Genomic DNA, 15,782 nt, shown 5'->3' with positions numbered 1-15,782 from the left:
GCCATAACAACACTAACAGAGAACATTTTCAGACCCTACTGTAAGTACACTGACATAATCAGCTCATGTTTAAATGTTGCAAAAAAAATAAGAAATACATTTTATTATCAAAAAACGCTCCCAAAGTAAGTAAAGTGAGGCTAATATACATTGGCTTTGCCATTGACTGATTAGCATTAGTGATTTTACATGGCGATTTCAACACCTCCAAATTTGTTCATGAAAACTACAACTAAGATGCACGTTACAATCAAACAGCTGCTGCGTAACAGGTACAACACTTACAGTATTAACATTTTTTAGGGCCCAACAAAAACCAAAACAACACACCATAAACTATACACTACTGCCCTCTAACGTTTTGGACTTGCAACTGTAAATGAGACTCGGAAATGTGATAATAAAACTGGAGAGCAGTTATCATAATTAGCTCGTTTAAATGTTGCAAAACAATTTTTAAACACATTTTATTATCAAAAAACGCTCCAACATAAGTAAAGTGAGGCTCTACTTTTTGAAAAATGTGCTAGATTGGTGCTAATATACATTGGCTTTACTATTGACATGCTACTGATAATGTAATTTTACATGGCGATTTCAACACCTCCAAATTTCTTAATGAAAACTACAACTAAGATGCACGTTACTATCAAACAGCTGCTGCGTAACAGGTACTTACAGTATCAACACTTTTAGGGCGCAACAAAAACCAAAACAACACACCATAAACTATACACTACTGCCCTCTAACGTTTTGGACTTGCAACTGTAAACGAGACTCAGAAATGTGATAATAAAACAAGATATATCAATTGGACAGCAGTTATCATAATCAGCTCTTTTTTAAATCTTGCAAAAAAAAAAAAAAAAGAGAGAGATTTTATTATGATTAAAAACAATTAATATTTATTAACACACACACAAAAATGTGTACCATTGAGTATCTGCATTCATTCACAGGTACCAAGAAATGGTACCGTGAACGGCATAATTCAATCCCTCCAGGATTTTGCAGTCTTTTTTTGATTGTTGTGGCCAAAATGCTTTAATTCCCGGCAAAATTGTGGCAGAAGTTGCATTTTTATGGCTTATTTTTCTTTTTAAAACATTAAACCAACTTTTGATTTCAAGGGTTCCTTGTCACCTTACCGTTGAGTACTGCTATCTATTCTAAGGTACCGGGAATTGGTCCTGTGTCGGTGCAAATGTCAACGATACCCTTCCCTAAATGCCATATTTTTCCGACCATAGGGCGCACCGGATTATAAAGCGCAGTGCCGATGAGATGGTCTATTCAGGACTGTTTTCGTACAAACCCCGTTTCCATATGAGTTGGGAAATTGTGTTAGATGCAAATATAAACTGAATACAATGATTTGCAAATCATTTTCAACCCATATTCAGTTGAATATGCTACAAAGACAACATATTTGATGTTCAAACTGATAAACTTTTTTTTTTTTTGCAAATAATTATTAACTTTAGAATTTGATGCCAGCAACACGTGACAAAGAAGTTGGGAAAGGTGGCAATAAATACTGATAAAGTTGAGGAATGCTCATCAAACACTTATTTGGAACATCCCACAGGTGAACAGGCAAATCGGGAACAGGTGGGTGCCATGATTGGGTATAAAAGTAGATTCCATGAAATGCTCAGTCATTCACAAACAAGGATGGGGCGAGGGTCACCACTTTGTCAACAAATGCGTGAGCAAATTGTTGAACAGTTTAAGAAAAACCTTTCCCAACCAGCTATTGCAAGGAATTTAGGGATTTCACAATCTACGGTCCGTAATATCATCAAAGGGTTCAGAGAATCTGGAGAAATCACTGCACGTAAGCAGCTAAGCCCGTGACCTTCGATCCCTCAGGCTGTACTGCATCAACAAGCGACATCAGCGTGTAAAGGATATCACCACATGGGCTCAGGAACACTTCAGAAACCCACTGTCAGTAACTACAGTTGGTCGCTACATCTGTAAGTGCAAGTTAAAACTCTCCTATGCAAGGCGGAAACCGTTTATCAACAACACCCAGAAACGCCGTCGGCTTCGCTGGGCCTGAGCTCATCTAAGATGGACTGATACAAAGTGGAAAAGTGTTCTGTGGTCTGAGGAGTCCACATTTCAAAATGTTTTTGGAAACTGTGGACGTCGTGTCCTCCGGACCAAAGAGGAAAAGAACCATCCGGATTGTTATAGGCGCAAAGTTGAAAATAAATGATAAATAAATGGGTTGTACTTGTATAGCGCTTTTCTACCTTCAAGGTACTCAAAGCGCTTTGACACTACTTCCACATTTACCCATTCACACACACTTTCACACACTGATGGAGGGAGCTGCCATGCAAGGCGCTAACCAGCACCCATCAGGAGCAAGGGTGAAGTGTCTTGCTCAGGACACAACGGACATGACGAGGTTGGTACTAGGTGGGGATTGAACCAGGGACCCTCGGGTCGCGCACGGCCATTCTTCCAAAGCCAGCGTCTGTGATGGTATGGGGGTGTATTAGTGCCCAAGACATTGGTAACTTACACATCTGTGAAGGTGCCATTAATGCTGAAAGGTACATATAGGTTTTGGAGCAACATATGTTGCCATGGACGCCCCTGCTTATTTCAGCAAGACAATGCCAAGCCATGTGTTACATCAACATGGCTTCATAGTAAAAGAGTGCAGGTACTAGACTGGCCTGCCTGTAGTCCAGACCTGTCTCCCATTGAAAATGTGTGGCGCATTATGAAGCCTAAAATACCACAACGGAGACCCCCGGAATGTTGAACAACTTAAGCTGTACATCAAGCAAGAATGGGAAAGAATTCCACCTGAGAAGCTTAAAAAATGTGTCTCCTCAGTTCCCAAACGTTTACTGAGTGTTGTTAAAAGGAAAGGCCATGTAACACAGTGGTGAACATGCCCTTTCCCAATTACTTTGGCATGTGTTGCAGCCATGAAATTCTAAGTTAATTATTATTTGCAAAAAATAAATAAAGTTTATGAGTTTGAACATCTGCGATGAGGTGGCGACTTGTCCAGGGTGTACCCCGCCTTCCGCCCGATTGTAGCTGAGATAGGCTCCAGCGCCCCCCGCGACCCCAAAGGGAATAAGCGGTAGCAAATGGATGGATGGATGGAGTTTGAACATCAAATATCTTGTCTTTGTAGTGCATTCAACTGAATATGGGTTGAAAAGGATTTGCAAATCATTGTATTCCGTTTATATTTACATCTAACATAATTTCCCAACTCATATGGAAACGGGGTTTGTACAAAAGGCGCATTAAAAGGGTTATATTATGACTTGTTTTTCTAAATGTAAAACACTTCCTTGTGGTCTACATCAGTGTTTTTCAACCTTTTTTTGAGCCAAGGCACATTTTTTTCATTGAAAAAATCCTGAGGCACACCACAAGCAGAAATCATTAGAAAACTAAACTCAGTAGGCGATGTTGACAGTAAAAAGTTGTTCTCGTAATTGTTGGATATGAATTTTAACCATAACCAAGCATGCATCACTGTAGCTCTTGTCTCAAAGTAGGTGTACTGTCACGACCTGTCACATCACGCCGTGACTTATTTTTAGTTTTTTGCTGTTTTCCTGTGTGTAGTGATTTAGTCCTAGTCTTGCGCTCCTATTTTGGTGTTTTTTCCTGTTTTGTTGGTATTTTCCTGCAGCAGTTTCATGTCTTCATTTGAGCGCTATTCTCCACATCTGCTTTGTTTTCGCAATCAAGACTATTTCAATTGTGCGGACGCTTTCCTTCTTTGTGGGGACGTTGTTGATTATCAAGTCATGTACGGATGTACTTTGTGGACGCCGTCTGCTCCACACGCTGTAAGTCTTTGCTGTCGTCCAGCATTCTGGTTTTGTTTACTCTGCAGCCAGTTGTAGTTTCGTTTTGCATAGCCATCCCTAGGCATCAATGCCTTTTTTTAGCGTCACTCGCCTTTTGCACTATGGACTGGACTCTCACAATATTATGTTAGATCCACTATGGACTGGACTCTCTCACTATTATGTTAGATCCGCTATGGACTGGACTCTCACAATATTATGCTAGATCCACTATGGACTGGACTCTCACTATTATGTTAGATCCACTATGGACTGGACTCTCACTATTATGTTAGATCCACTATGGACTGGACTCTCACAATATTATGCTAGATCCACTATGGACTGGACTCTCACTATTATGTTAGATCCACTATGGACTGGACTCTCACTATTATGTTGGATCCACTATGGACTGGACTCTCACACTATTATGTTAGATCCACTATGGACTGGACTCTCACTATTATGTTAGATCCACTATGGACTGGACTCTCACTATTATGTTAGATCCTCTATGGACTGGACTCTCACACTATTATGTTAGATCCACTATGGACTGGACTCTCACTATTATGTTAGATCCACTATGGACTGGACTCTCACTATTATGTTAGATCCACTATGGACTGGACTCACACTATTATGTTAGATCCACTATGGACTGGACTCTCACACTATTATGTTAGATCCACTATGGACTGGACTCTCACTATTATGTTAGATCCTCTATGGACTGGACTCTCACAATAATATGCTAGATCCACTATGGACTGGACTCTCACTATTATGTTAGATCCACTATGGACTGGACTCTCACACTATTATGTTGGATCCACTATGGACTGGACTCTCACTATTATGTTAGATCCACTATGGACTGGACTCTCACAATATTATGCTAGATCCACTATGGACTGGACTCTCACTATTATGTTAGATCCACTATGGACTGGACTCTCACTATTATGTTGGATCCACTATGGACTGGACTCTCACACTATTATGTTAGATCCACTATGGACTGGACTCTCACTATTATGTTGGATCCACTATGGACTGGACTCTCACTATTATGTTAGATCCACTATGGACTGGACTCACACTATTATGTAAGATCCACTATGGACTGGACTCTCACACTATTATGTTAGATCCACTATGGACTGGACTCTCACTATTATGTTAGATCCTCTATGGACTGGACTCTCACAATAATATGCTAGATCCACTATGGACTGGACTCTCACTATTATGTTAGATCCACTATGGACTGGACTCTCACACTATTATGTTAGATCCACTATGGACTGGACTCTCACTATTATGTTAGATCCACTATGGACTGGACTCTCACTATTATGTTAGATCCTCTATGGACTGGACTCTCACACTATTATGTTAGATCCACTATGGACTGGACTCTCACTATTATGTTAGATCCTCTATGGACTGGACTCTCACAATAATATGCTAGATCCACTATGGACTGGACTCTCACTATTATGTTAGATCCACTATGGACTGGACTCTCACACTATTATGTTGGATCCACTATGGACTGGACTCTCACTATTATGTTAGATCCACTATGGACTGGACTCTCACAATATTATGCTAGATCCACTATGGACTGGACTCTCACTATTATGTTAGATCCACTATGGACTGGACTCTCACTATTATGTTGGATCCACTATGGACTGGACTCTCACACTATTATGTTAGATCCACTATGGACTGGACTCTCACTATTATGTTAGATCCACTATGGACTGGACTCTCACTATTATGTTAGATCCTCTATGGACTGGACTCTCACACTATTATGTTAGATCCACTATGGACTGGACTCTCACTATTATGTTAGATCCACTATGGACTGGACTCTCACTATTATGTTAGATCCACTATGGACTGGACTCACACTATTATGTAAGATCCACTATGGACTGGACTCTCACACTATTATGTTAGATCCACTATGGACTGGACTCTCACTATTATGTTAGATCCTCTATGGACTGGACTCTCACAATAATATGCTAGATCCACTATGGACTGGACTCTCACTATTATGTTAGATCCACTATGGACTGGACTCTCACACTATTATGTTAGATCCACTATGGACTGGACTCTCACTATTATGTTAGATCCACTATGGACTGGACTCTCACTATTATGTTAGATCCTCTATGGACTGGACTCTCACACTATTATGTTAGATCCACTATGGACTGGACTCTCACTATTATGTTAGATCCACTATGGACTGGACTCTCACTATTATGTTAGATCCTCTATGGACTGGACTCTCACAATATTATGCTAGATCCACTCGACGTCCATTGCACCTGGCGACCGGTGCAATGGATAAGATACCTTATTACCCGCACGCTGCCTCCCGCTGTCGTCTGCAAAAATGTGATCATGACACCACGTGTTCCCGACATCTACAAAGCAATTAACTACCTGCTGCCACCTAGTGATATGGAAGGGTATTACACAGTTACTCTGCCGAGCTCTAGACAGTACAGACACTTAACAACGCCACATTTTTTACGGATTATAATTAATTGTGTGCAAAAAATATTTTAAACCCAATTAGGTGAAATTACATAATCTCCCACGGCACACCAGACTGTATTTCACGGCACACTAGTGTGCCGCGGCACAGTGGTTGAAAAACAATGGTCTACATAACATGTAATGGTGGTTCATTGGTCAAAATGTTGCATAGATGATGTTTTACACATCATCTTCAAGCCGCTTTCTGACAGTCGTTTAAAGATGCTCCATGTTGTGGGCGTTCTTATTTACATGCCTCCACTTTGACAGCGTCATCTTTGTTGGAGCGGTGTAGCGTGCAAGGACGGGGGTGGAAGACGTGTCAAAAGATGGAGCTAACTTTTTTAATGACATTCAGACTTTACTTCAACCAATAACGGAGCAGCATCTCCCCATGAAAAACCATCCGACCGGAACTCTATTAACTAAAGTTCCTTGGGTGAATAATGTAAACTCACCACACCTGTATGTTTTAGCGCTTTCATGGCGAGTTTACTGACAGATATAAGTAAGAACTTTACACTACTTTATATTAGAAATGGCAACAGCGGAGGATGAATGTCCCATAACAAGAAGATAGAGGAAAAAGAAGAAGCTTATTGACTACAGGGTTGGCACGGACTACAATGGCGAAAGCGTGCAAATTTTCAGAACTTATGCAGATCCCAAATACACATCAGCAGGCACCAGAAAGTAAGAAAAGTTGCTTTTGCATAATTTTGCAAAAATAAACGCCAGATAATATGTCTGCTAATAGGTGCCCTTATACACACACCATAGTAATAACCGTATGTTGAAGCACAGTACGTCTGACTATGGTAACTGTAATGACACAATCCATCAAGCGGTGCTGCTTCATAGCTTACCAAAGTCGTAAGCTATAACACTGAAACGCCCTCAGGAAGAGGTGCTTTAAGACCTGGCTATCTATGTGTCCATCCGCAATCGGCAGTGTTTTAGCTACGTCTAAACCAATAATCCTCGTCTCCATGGCGACAAATAAAGTGACAAACTGCCTTTTCCTTACACCGACCAAAAAAATTTCATATTTAGAATAGAATATAAAAGTACTTTATTGATCCCTGGGGGAAATTCAGCACCACAGTTCGCTCACAATCGACAATAATAATAATAAACAATATAAATAATATAATGTATATAATATAATAATGGGTTGTACTTGTATAGCGCTTTTCTACCTTCAAGGTACTCAAAGCGCTTTGACACTACTTCCACATTTACCCATTCACACACACATTCACACACTGATGGAGGGAGCTGCCATGCAAGGCGCTAACCAGCACCCATCAGGAGCAAGGGTGAAGTGTCTTGCTCAGGACACAACGGACATGACGAGGTTGGTACTAGGTGGGGATTGAACCAGGGACCCTTGGGTTGCGCACTGCGCCATGCCGTCCCTGTATATATATATATATAATATCTCACTGGATCGGTTCACAGCCGAGTGTGAAGCGACTGGGATGGGAATCAGCACCTCCAAGTCCGAGTCCATGGTTCTCGCCCGGAAAAGGGTGGAGTGCCATCTCCGGGTTGGGGAGGAGATCTTGCCCCAACTGGAGGAGTTCAAGTACCTCGGAGTCTTGTTCACGAGTGAGGGAAGAGTGGATCGGGAGATCGACAGGCGGCGTCTTCAGTAATGCGGACGCTGTATCGATCCGTTGTGGTGAAGAAGGAGCTGAGCCGGAAGGCAAAGCTCTCGATTTACTGGTCGATCTACGTTCCCATCCTCACCTATGGTCATGAGCTTTGGGTCATGACCGAAAGGACAAGATCATGGGTACAAGCGGCCGAAATGAGTTTCCTCCGCCGGGTGGCGGGGCTCTCCCTTAGAGATAGGGTGAGAAGCTCTGCCATCCGGGGGGAGCTCAAAGTAAAGCCGCTGCTCCTCCACATGGAGAGGAGCCAGATGAGGTGGTTCGGGCATCTGGTCAGGATGCCACCCGAACGCCTCCCTAGGGAGGTGTTTAGGGCACGTCCGACCGGTAGGAGGCCACGGGGAAGACCCAGGACACGTTGGGAAGACTATATATCCCGGCTGGCCTGGAAACGCCTCGGGATCCCCCGGGAAGAGCTGGACGAAGTGGCTGGGGAGAGGGAAGTCTGGGCTTCCCTGCTTAGGCTGCTGCCCCCGCGACCCGACCTCGGATAAGCGGAAGAAGATGGATGGATGGATGGATGAATGGATATAATATATAATATATGAATAATATAAACATATTCCCATATATATATATATATATATATATTAGGGATGTCCCGATCCAGGTTTTTGCACTTCCGATCTGATACCGATATTGTTTTTGCACTTCCGATCCGATACCGATACTGACCGATACCGATACTGGCCTATCCGAGGATGTATTAAAGTTTAGAGTTATTTAGCCTACTTAGTTGTCAGAATCATGTTTAAAAGGGTTTTAGTACTCTTGATAACAACTAGCCAGCTGAATTAGGGGAGTTTGAATAATACACAATGGTTGGTAACAAGAAACTGACCTGTTTATTCAAGGATAAACACAAAATAGACAAAATTATACATGACAAACAGAAATGGCATCATTGAACTAGGGCTGGGCGATATGGTCTTTTTTTAATATTGCGATATTTTAAGGCCATATCGCGATACACGATATATATCTCGATATTTTGCCTTAGCCTTGAATGAACACTTGATGCATATAATCACAGCAGTATGATGATTCTGTGTCTACATTAAAACATTCTTCTTCATACTGCATTAATATATGCTACTTTTGAACTTTCATGCAGAGAGGGAAATCACAACAACAAAAAATCACTATTTTTTTCATACGGTGTTGATCTGGAAATGTTTGCCTCAGCATTTTGATGGTGTGGACTTGTGGCACCGAATGGAGATAAGCGTCTCGACAGACGTTACAATATTTGAACAATGATGACGAAAACTGTTTTCTCTGTCGTGTCCGTGTGTCGAAAATTGTTATGCGCTTATTTTTTTATTTGATTTTGTGCGTGGCATAGATTTGCCGTGCGCTAGCATCACAGCTAACGTTAGCCATGCTGCTACCTCTCTGCTCAAGGAAGACGTATACGTATGTGACGTATGACGTGACAGTATGTGACGTGTGTAAGAAGGTGCGCTTGCTGTCTGTGAGAAGGAGACACAGGAAAGAGTGAGAAGAGCCTGTCGTGTAATGTCCGCAGCTAAAAGCAACTGCGTGAGAATCCACAGACCTGTGGATGTGTTGAAGGTGTGCTGGAAAATGCGGGGCGGAAAATAGGGAGCAGCAGAAAAGTGGAATGTATTATTTAAATCGGTGCGTTGGAAAACACGGACCGGAGTTTTTTTTAAAAACTGGATCTGGATCGGCATTTTCCCATGCCTTGCCGATACGTATTTTTGGGCAAATATCGGCGACATCCCTAATATATATATAAATAATAGATATATTTCCACTGATGTCTAAAAACTCTAGGAATCTATTTTACGTTTCCCCAACGATTTCGCCATTTTTCCCTCCCTCGTGCACTAATTAACTGAGAGAGTGCGCACTTGCGCCACGTTATCGATGGGAAAATGGCATTTTTAGACTATATGATTTGCCTGAGCGGCTCGGCGACCCCGAGAGTAACAAGCGGTAGAAAACGGATCGATGGATGGGCTAGAAAGGACAGAGTAAAAAAATAATAACACTTACCTCAACTCTTTTTTTGTTTGTTTGTTTTTATTCAGTGACACTTCTCTGTAAGTTTGCGATTTTTTTTTTTTTTTAAGTCGGTTTGTGTGGTTCTCTATTTGCTTGTGGTGAAGAGGAAGGCAGTACGTTGCTACCCAGTGTGACTGAAATGTAGGAGCGGTGTGGGGAGGCTATTATTCTTATTTTATTTTTTTATGTAATGTTTTTATTTATACATTTTTTTTGTATTTTATTTATTTTTTTGTTGAAATTTTTAATTGTTTTTTATTTGAAAAAAAAAAATTGGGGTTGGGGGACAAAAAAAGTGAGTTTTATCAGTACCGGTATTATGATTTCCCTATCAAATGAATAAATACATATTATGTATTTATATTTTTAAATACAATTTTAAAATATATATATATTTATTTATTTTACTCAGGGCCGTATTTTGGACACTGGCGGGCCGTATCTGGCCCGCGGTCCATAGTTTGGGGACCGCTGCCTTAAAGCTTCAGATGGAGACACCAATTGACACCATGTCTAAAAGTGCTGACGCAACAGTAACTCTTTCCACGTATCGACTTCCTGTATACGTGCCGTCACGTCAGCTGACCCGCACAAACTGCACGAGTGAAACCTGCGGACCCCCACTCCCACCCGTGACTGATGGCTTTCCTCCCATCAGCGCCGCGTCAGCTTCTTCCTTTTAAGAAGCGTTTCAACACGGGTTACGAAACAGATCCTGGACCAGCCTACGGACTAAATGCAGGACATCAATGGATTGCAAACGGTGCGTTCACTGACCACCCGCCGTGATGCGCACCCCCCCCAACCCCCCCCGACGTGAAGAGTTTACCTTTGCGTGGACAGGAAGTGGGGGTAGTTTAATGCCGCCACTTCGCCGCGCACTAATGGTGTTTACCAACCCCGCGTTAATGGACCCCCACGGTCCCCGCCTGCCTCGTGTTTGCGCCAAACGATACGTGTAACGTTCAGGTACAGTCAGCGATGCAATATTAGGAGCACTACCTAATCATAGCGTCTTTTAAAATGTGCTATTTGGGTTTTTTATGATAATTAAATCATTTTTTGGGGGGTGAAAATGGCGTGAAAAGGGACCTACTTGGGTGAGTTCCGTGCCCACGAAGACGAGGAGGACCAGCGTGAGGAGCCTGCTGGTGGGCTGCATGTCTTTGCCTTCTTCCGGAGTGTCGAGGTCGAGTCCCCCCACTCGTGTTTTTTTTTTTCTTTTTTTTTTTCTCTTGTCTTGACGTGTTGTTGTTGTCGTGTCAATGTCGGCCAGGCAACACTAAAAGAGAAACATTGAACAGTCCGTGGGCGCCTCTCCCCTTTTTTTTTTCTCTTTTTTTTTTTGAACCCCCCACCCCACCTCCTCGTCGCTTTTCCCGCGCTCGTCGGTCTCCCGGCGCGCACACACACGCACGCACGTTGTCGCGGGTGGAACCTTCTCTCTCCGGTGTAAGAAAGTTCACATTCCCACGCCGAGCTGCCGATGCCGCTGCCGTGGGGAGAGACTGCGCGTCAGGCGCTGGCCGCGGTGCTGAAAGCGGAAGTCGCATCCTGACGTTGGGTGGGAGGGGCCAAAAACGGTCCATCGCCCCTTAATTTTTGGTCACGCCCCCTCTAGGGTACATCATTTTTTTTCAAGTAAATGTTTATTTTTTATTTTTTTTATCTGCATGTGTGTCACCTCGTGGGCTCTGCTCACTCTGCACCCCCCCCCCCCCCCCCCTTTCTCTAAATGAAGACAAATGATGTTGTCTTCCGGGGTTTCATTTACTAAAATACTTAATTATAAGCAGGGGCGCCGAAAAGGGGGATAAAGGAGACGAATTCTAGGGGCCCATGATGGAGGGGGGCCCAAAGAGGCCTCTAATGATGATGAAATTATAATACAGAAAAAATAATGACACTGTGTTGGGGGCCCTGTAAAGATTCTTTTCATGGGGCCCAAAATCCCTAGCGGCGCCCCTGATTATAAGGCACAGAAAGCACAAAGACATGGGATTTTTTCCAGAAATGATTACTGTTACAATATACTATAAGATTTTTTTATTTTTTTTTTGAGGGGGGGTGAAAGAATATCACTTATGTACCCCGGCTTTAATACTAATGAAAGGGACAAGCAGTAGAAAATGGATGGATGGAAAACAAAAAATAAATGCAGACCAACTTACAAAGATTTGCCTGAAATTGCTAACGTTAGCACGCTATCAGCCAGCGTGTGCCAAGTCATATGACTCTAAAGTGAACAGGCTGCAAAAAAATGTGCATGCTAACATTAGCACGCTATCAGCTATTATGTGACAAGTACCAAATTATATGACTCTGAGTTGTACGTCTGTGAAGTTGGCTTACAAAAATTTGCATGATAATTTTAGCATGTTAGCATGCTTACGTTAGCATGGTTGCGGTTAGCTTTTTCCAACCTACATCAAATAATACGTTATCGACATTGTTTTTAGTCTGTAACAGAAAATATTTAAAGTGCATCAGTTTGCTTGAAATTGCTAACGTTAGCACGCTATCAGCTAGCATGTGGCAAGTACCAAGTCGTATGACTCTGAGTTGTACGGTGGTGAAGTTGAATTAAAAAAAATAGCATGATAGCATGCTTACGTTAGCATGCTTGCAGTTAATTTTTCCAACTTGCAACAAAGAATAACTTAATCAACATTGTTTTTAGTCTGTAACAGAAAAGATGAAAAAAAACATCAATTTGCCTGAAATTGCTAACATTAGCACACTATCAGCTAGCTGCAAAAATTTAGCATGCTAACGTTAGCAGTTAACATGTGTCAAGTACCAAATTATATGACTCTGAGTTGTACGCCGGTGAAGTTGGCTTAAAAAAATTAGCATGATAATGCTAGCATGCTTACGTTAGCATGCGTGCAGTAAAATTTTCCAACTTGCAACAAAGACAACTTCATCAACATTGTTTTTAGTCTGTAGCCGAAAATATTTAAAATGCATCAATTTGCTTGAAATTGCTAGCGTTAGCGCGCTATCAGCTAGCACGTGGCAAGTACCGAGTCGTATGACGCTAAAGTGTACAGGCTGCGAAAATTTAGCATGTTAAAGTTAGCAGTTAACGTGTGTCAAGTACCAAATTATATGACTCTGAGTTGTACGGCGGTGAAGTTGGCTTAAAAAAATGTGCATGATAATTTTAGCATGTTAGCATGCTTACGTTAGCATGGTTGCGGTTAGCTTTTTCCAACCCACAGCAAATAATACGTTATCGACATTGTTTTTAGTCTGTAACAGAAAATATTTAAAGTGCATCAATTTGCTTGAAATTGCTAAAGTTAGCACGCTATCAGCTAGCATATGCCAAGTACCAAGTCGTATGACTCTGAGTTGTACGGTGGCGAAGTTGACTTAAAAAAAATAGCATGATCATTTTAGCATGATAGCATGCTTACGTTAGCATGCTTGCAGTTAATTTTTCCAACTTGCAACAAAGAATAACTTAATCAACATTGTTTTTAGTCTGTAACAGAAAAGATGAAAAAAAGCATCAATTTGCCTGAAATTGCTAACATTAGCACGCTATCAGCTAGCTGCAAAAATTTAGCATGCTAACGTTAGCAGTTAACATGTGTCAAGTACCAAATTATATGACTCTGAGTTGTACGCCGGTGAAGTTGGCTTAAAAAAATTAGCATGATAATGCTAGCATGCTTACGTTAGCATGCGTGCAGTAAAATTTTCCAACTTGCAACAAAGACAACTTCATCAACATTGTTTTTAGTCTGTAGCCGAAAATATTTAAAATGCATCAATTTGCTTGAAATTGATAGCGTTAGCACGCTATCAGCTAGCATGTGGCAAGTACCAAGTCGTATGACGCTAAAGTGTACAGGCTGCGAAAATTTAGCATGTTAAAGTTAGCAGTTAACGTGTGTCAAGTACCAAATTATATGACTCTGAGTTGTACGGCGGTGAAGTTGGCTTAAAAAATGTGCATGATAATTTTAGCATGTTAGCATGCTTACGTTAGCATGGTTGCGGTTAGCTTTTTCCAACCTACAGCAAATAATACGTTATGGACATTGTTTTTAGTCTGTAACAGAAAATATTTAAAGTGCATCAGTTTGCTTGAAATTGCTAACGTTAGCACGCTATCAGCTAGCATGTGCCAAGTACCAAGTCATATGACTCTGAGTTGTACGGTGGTGAAGTTGACTTAAAAAAAAATAGCATGATAATTTTAGCATGATCGCATGCTTGCGTTAGCATGCTTGCAGTTAATTTTTACAACTTGCAACAAGGAATAACTTAATCAACATTGTTTTTAGTCTGTAACAGAAAAGATGAAAAAAAGCATAAATTTGCCTGAAATTGCTAAAATTAGCACGCTATCAGCTAGCTGCAAAAATTTAGCATGCTAACGTTAGCAGTTAACATGTGTCAAGTACCAAATTATATGACTCTGAGTTGTAAGGCGGTGAAGTTGGCTTAAAAAAATTAGCATGATAATGCTAGCATGCTTACGTTAGCATGCTTGCAGTAAAATTTTCCAACTTGCAACAAAGACGACTTCATCAACATTGTTTTTAGTCTGTAGCCGAAAATATTAAAAATGCATCAATTTGCTTCAAATTGCTAACGTTAGCACGCTATCAGCTAGCATGTGGCAAGTACCAAGTCGTATGACGCTAAAGTGTACAGGCTGCAAAAATTTAGCATGTTAAAGTTAGCAGTTAACGTGTGTCAAGTACCAAATTATATGACTCTGAGTTGTACGGCGGTGAAGTTGGCTTAAAAAAATGTGCATGATAATTTTAGCATGTTAGCATGCTTACGTTAGCATGGTTGCGGTTAGCTTTTTCCAACCCACAGCAAATAATACGTTATCGACCTTGTTTTTAGTCTGTAACAGAAAATATTTAAAGTGCATCAATTTGCTTGAAATTGCTAATGTTAGCACGCTATCAGCTAGCATGTGCCAAGTACCAAGTCGTATGACTCTGAGTTGTACGGTGGTGAAGTTGACTTAAAAAAAATAGCATGATAATTTTAGCATGATAGTATGCTTACGTTAGCATGCTTGCAGTTAATTTTTCCAACTTGCAACAAAGAATCACTTAATCAACATTGTTTTTAGCCTGTAACAGAAAAGATGAAAAAAAGCATCAATTTGCCTGAAATTGCTAACATTAGCACGCTATCAGCTAGCTGCAAAAATTTGGCACGCTGACGTTAGCAGTTAACATGTGTCAAGTACCAAATTATATGACACTGAGTTGTACGGCGGTGAAGTTGGCTTAAAAAAATTAGCATGATAATGCTAGCATGCTTACGTTAGCATGCTTGCAGTAAAATTTTCCAACTTGCAACAAAGACAACTTCATCAACATTGTTTTTAGTCTGTAGCCGAAAATATTTAAAATGCATCAATTTGCTTCAAATCGCTAACGTTAGCACGCTATCAGCTAGCATGTGGCAAGTACCAAGTCGTATGACGCTAAAGTGTACAGGCTGCAAAAATTTAGCATGTTAAGGTTAGCAGTTAACATGTGTCAAGTACCAAATTATATGACTGAGTTGTACGGCGGTGAAGTTGGCTTAAAAAAATTAGCATGATAATTTTAGCATGCTAGCATGCTTACATTAGCATGGTTGCGGTTAGCTTTTTACAACCTTCAGCAAATAATATGTTATCAA

At 41.1% G+C, this 15,782-nt stretch overlaps 1 protein-coding gene across 2 annotated transcripts in view; it reads right to left on the bottom strand.

Moving 5' to 3' along the window:
* olfm1b (olfactomedin 1b) overlaps positions 1-11,644 on the bottom strand; it is a 108,075-nt gene extending 96,431 nt beyond the window's left edge. Inside the window, exons 1-2 of one of the 2 annotated variants that reach the window (XM_061966508.2) lie at positions 11,479-11,644; positions 11,212-11,397 (exon numbers count right to left, since the gene is read on the bottom strand). In XM_061966508.2, the coding sequence (XP_061822492.1) occupies positions 11,212-11,277 (66 nt within the window). In that variant the 5' untranslated portion in view covers positions 11,278-11,397; positions 11,479-11,644. Of the gene's footprint in view, positions 1-11,211 lie in introns of both variants that reach the window. The other variant, XM_061966507.2, reaches the window with a different exon arrangement.
* Positions 11,645-15,782: the final 4,138 nt, after the last annotated feature.

This window comes from Nerophis lumbriciformis, linkage group LG11 (genome assembly GCF_033978685.3).
Source record: "Nerophis lumbriciformis linkage group LG11, RoL_Nlum_v2.1, whole genome shotgun sequence".
NCBI classification, from domain to species: domain Eukaryota; kingdom Metazoa; phylum Chordata; class Actinopteri; order Syngnathiformes; family Syngnathidae; genus Nerophis; species Nerophis lumbriciformis.
This window is presented reverse-complemented; position numbering and strand designations above follow the sequence as displayed.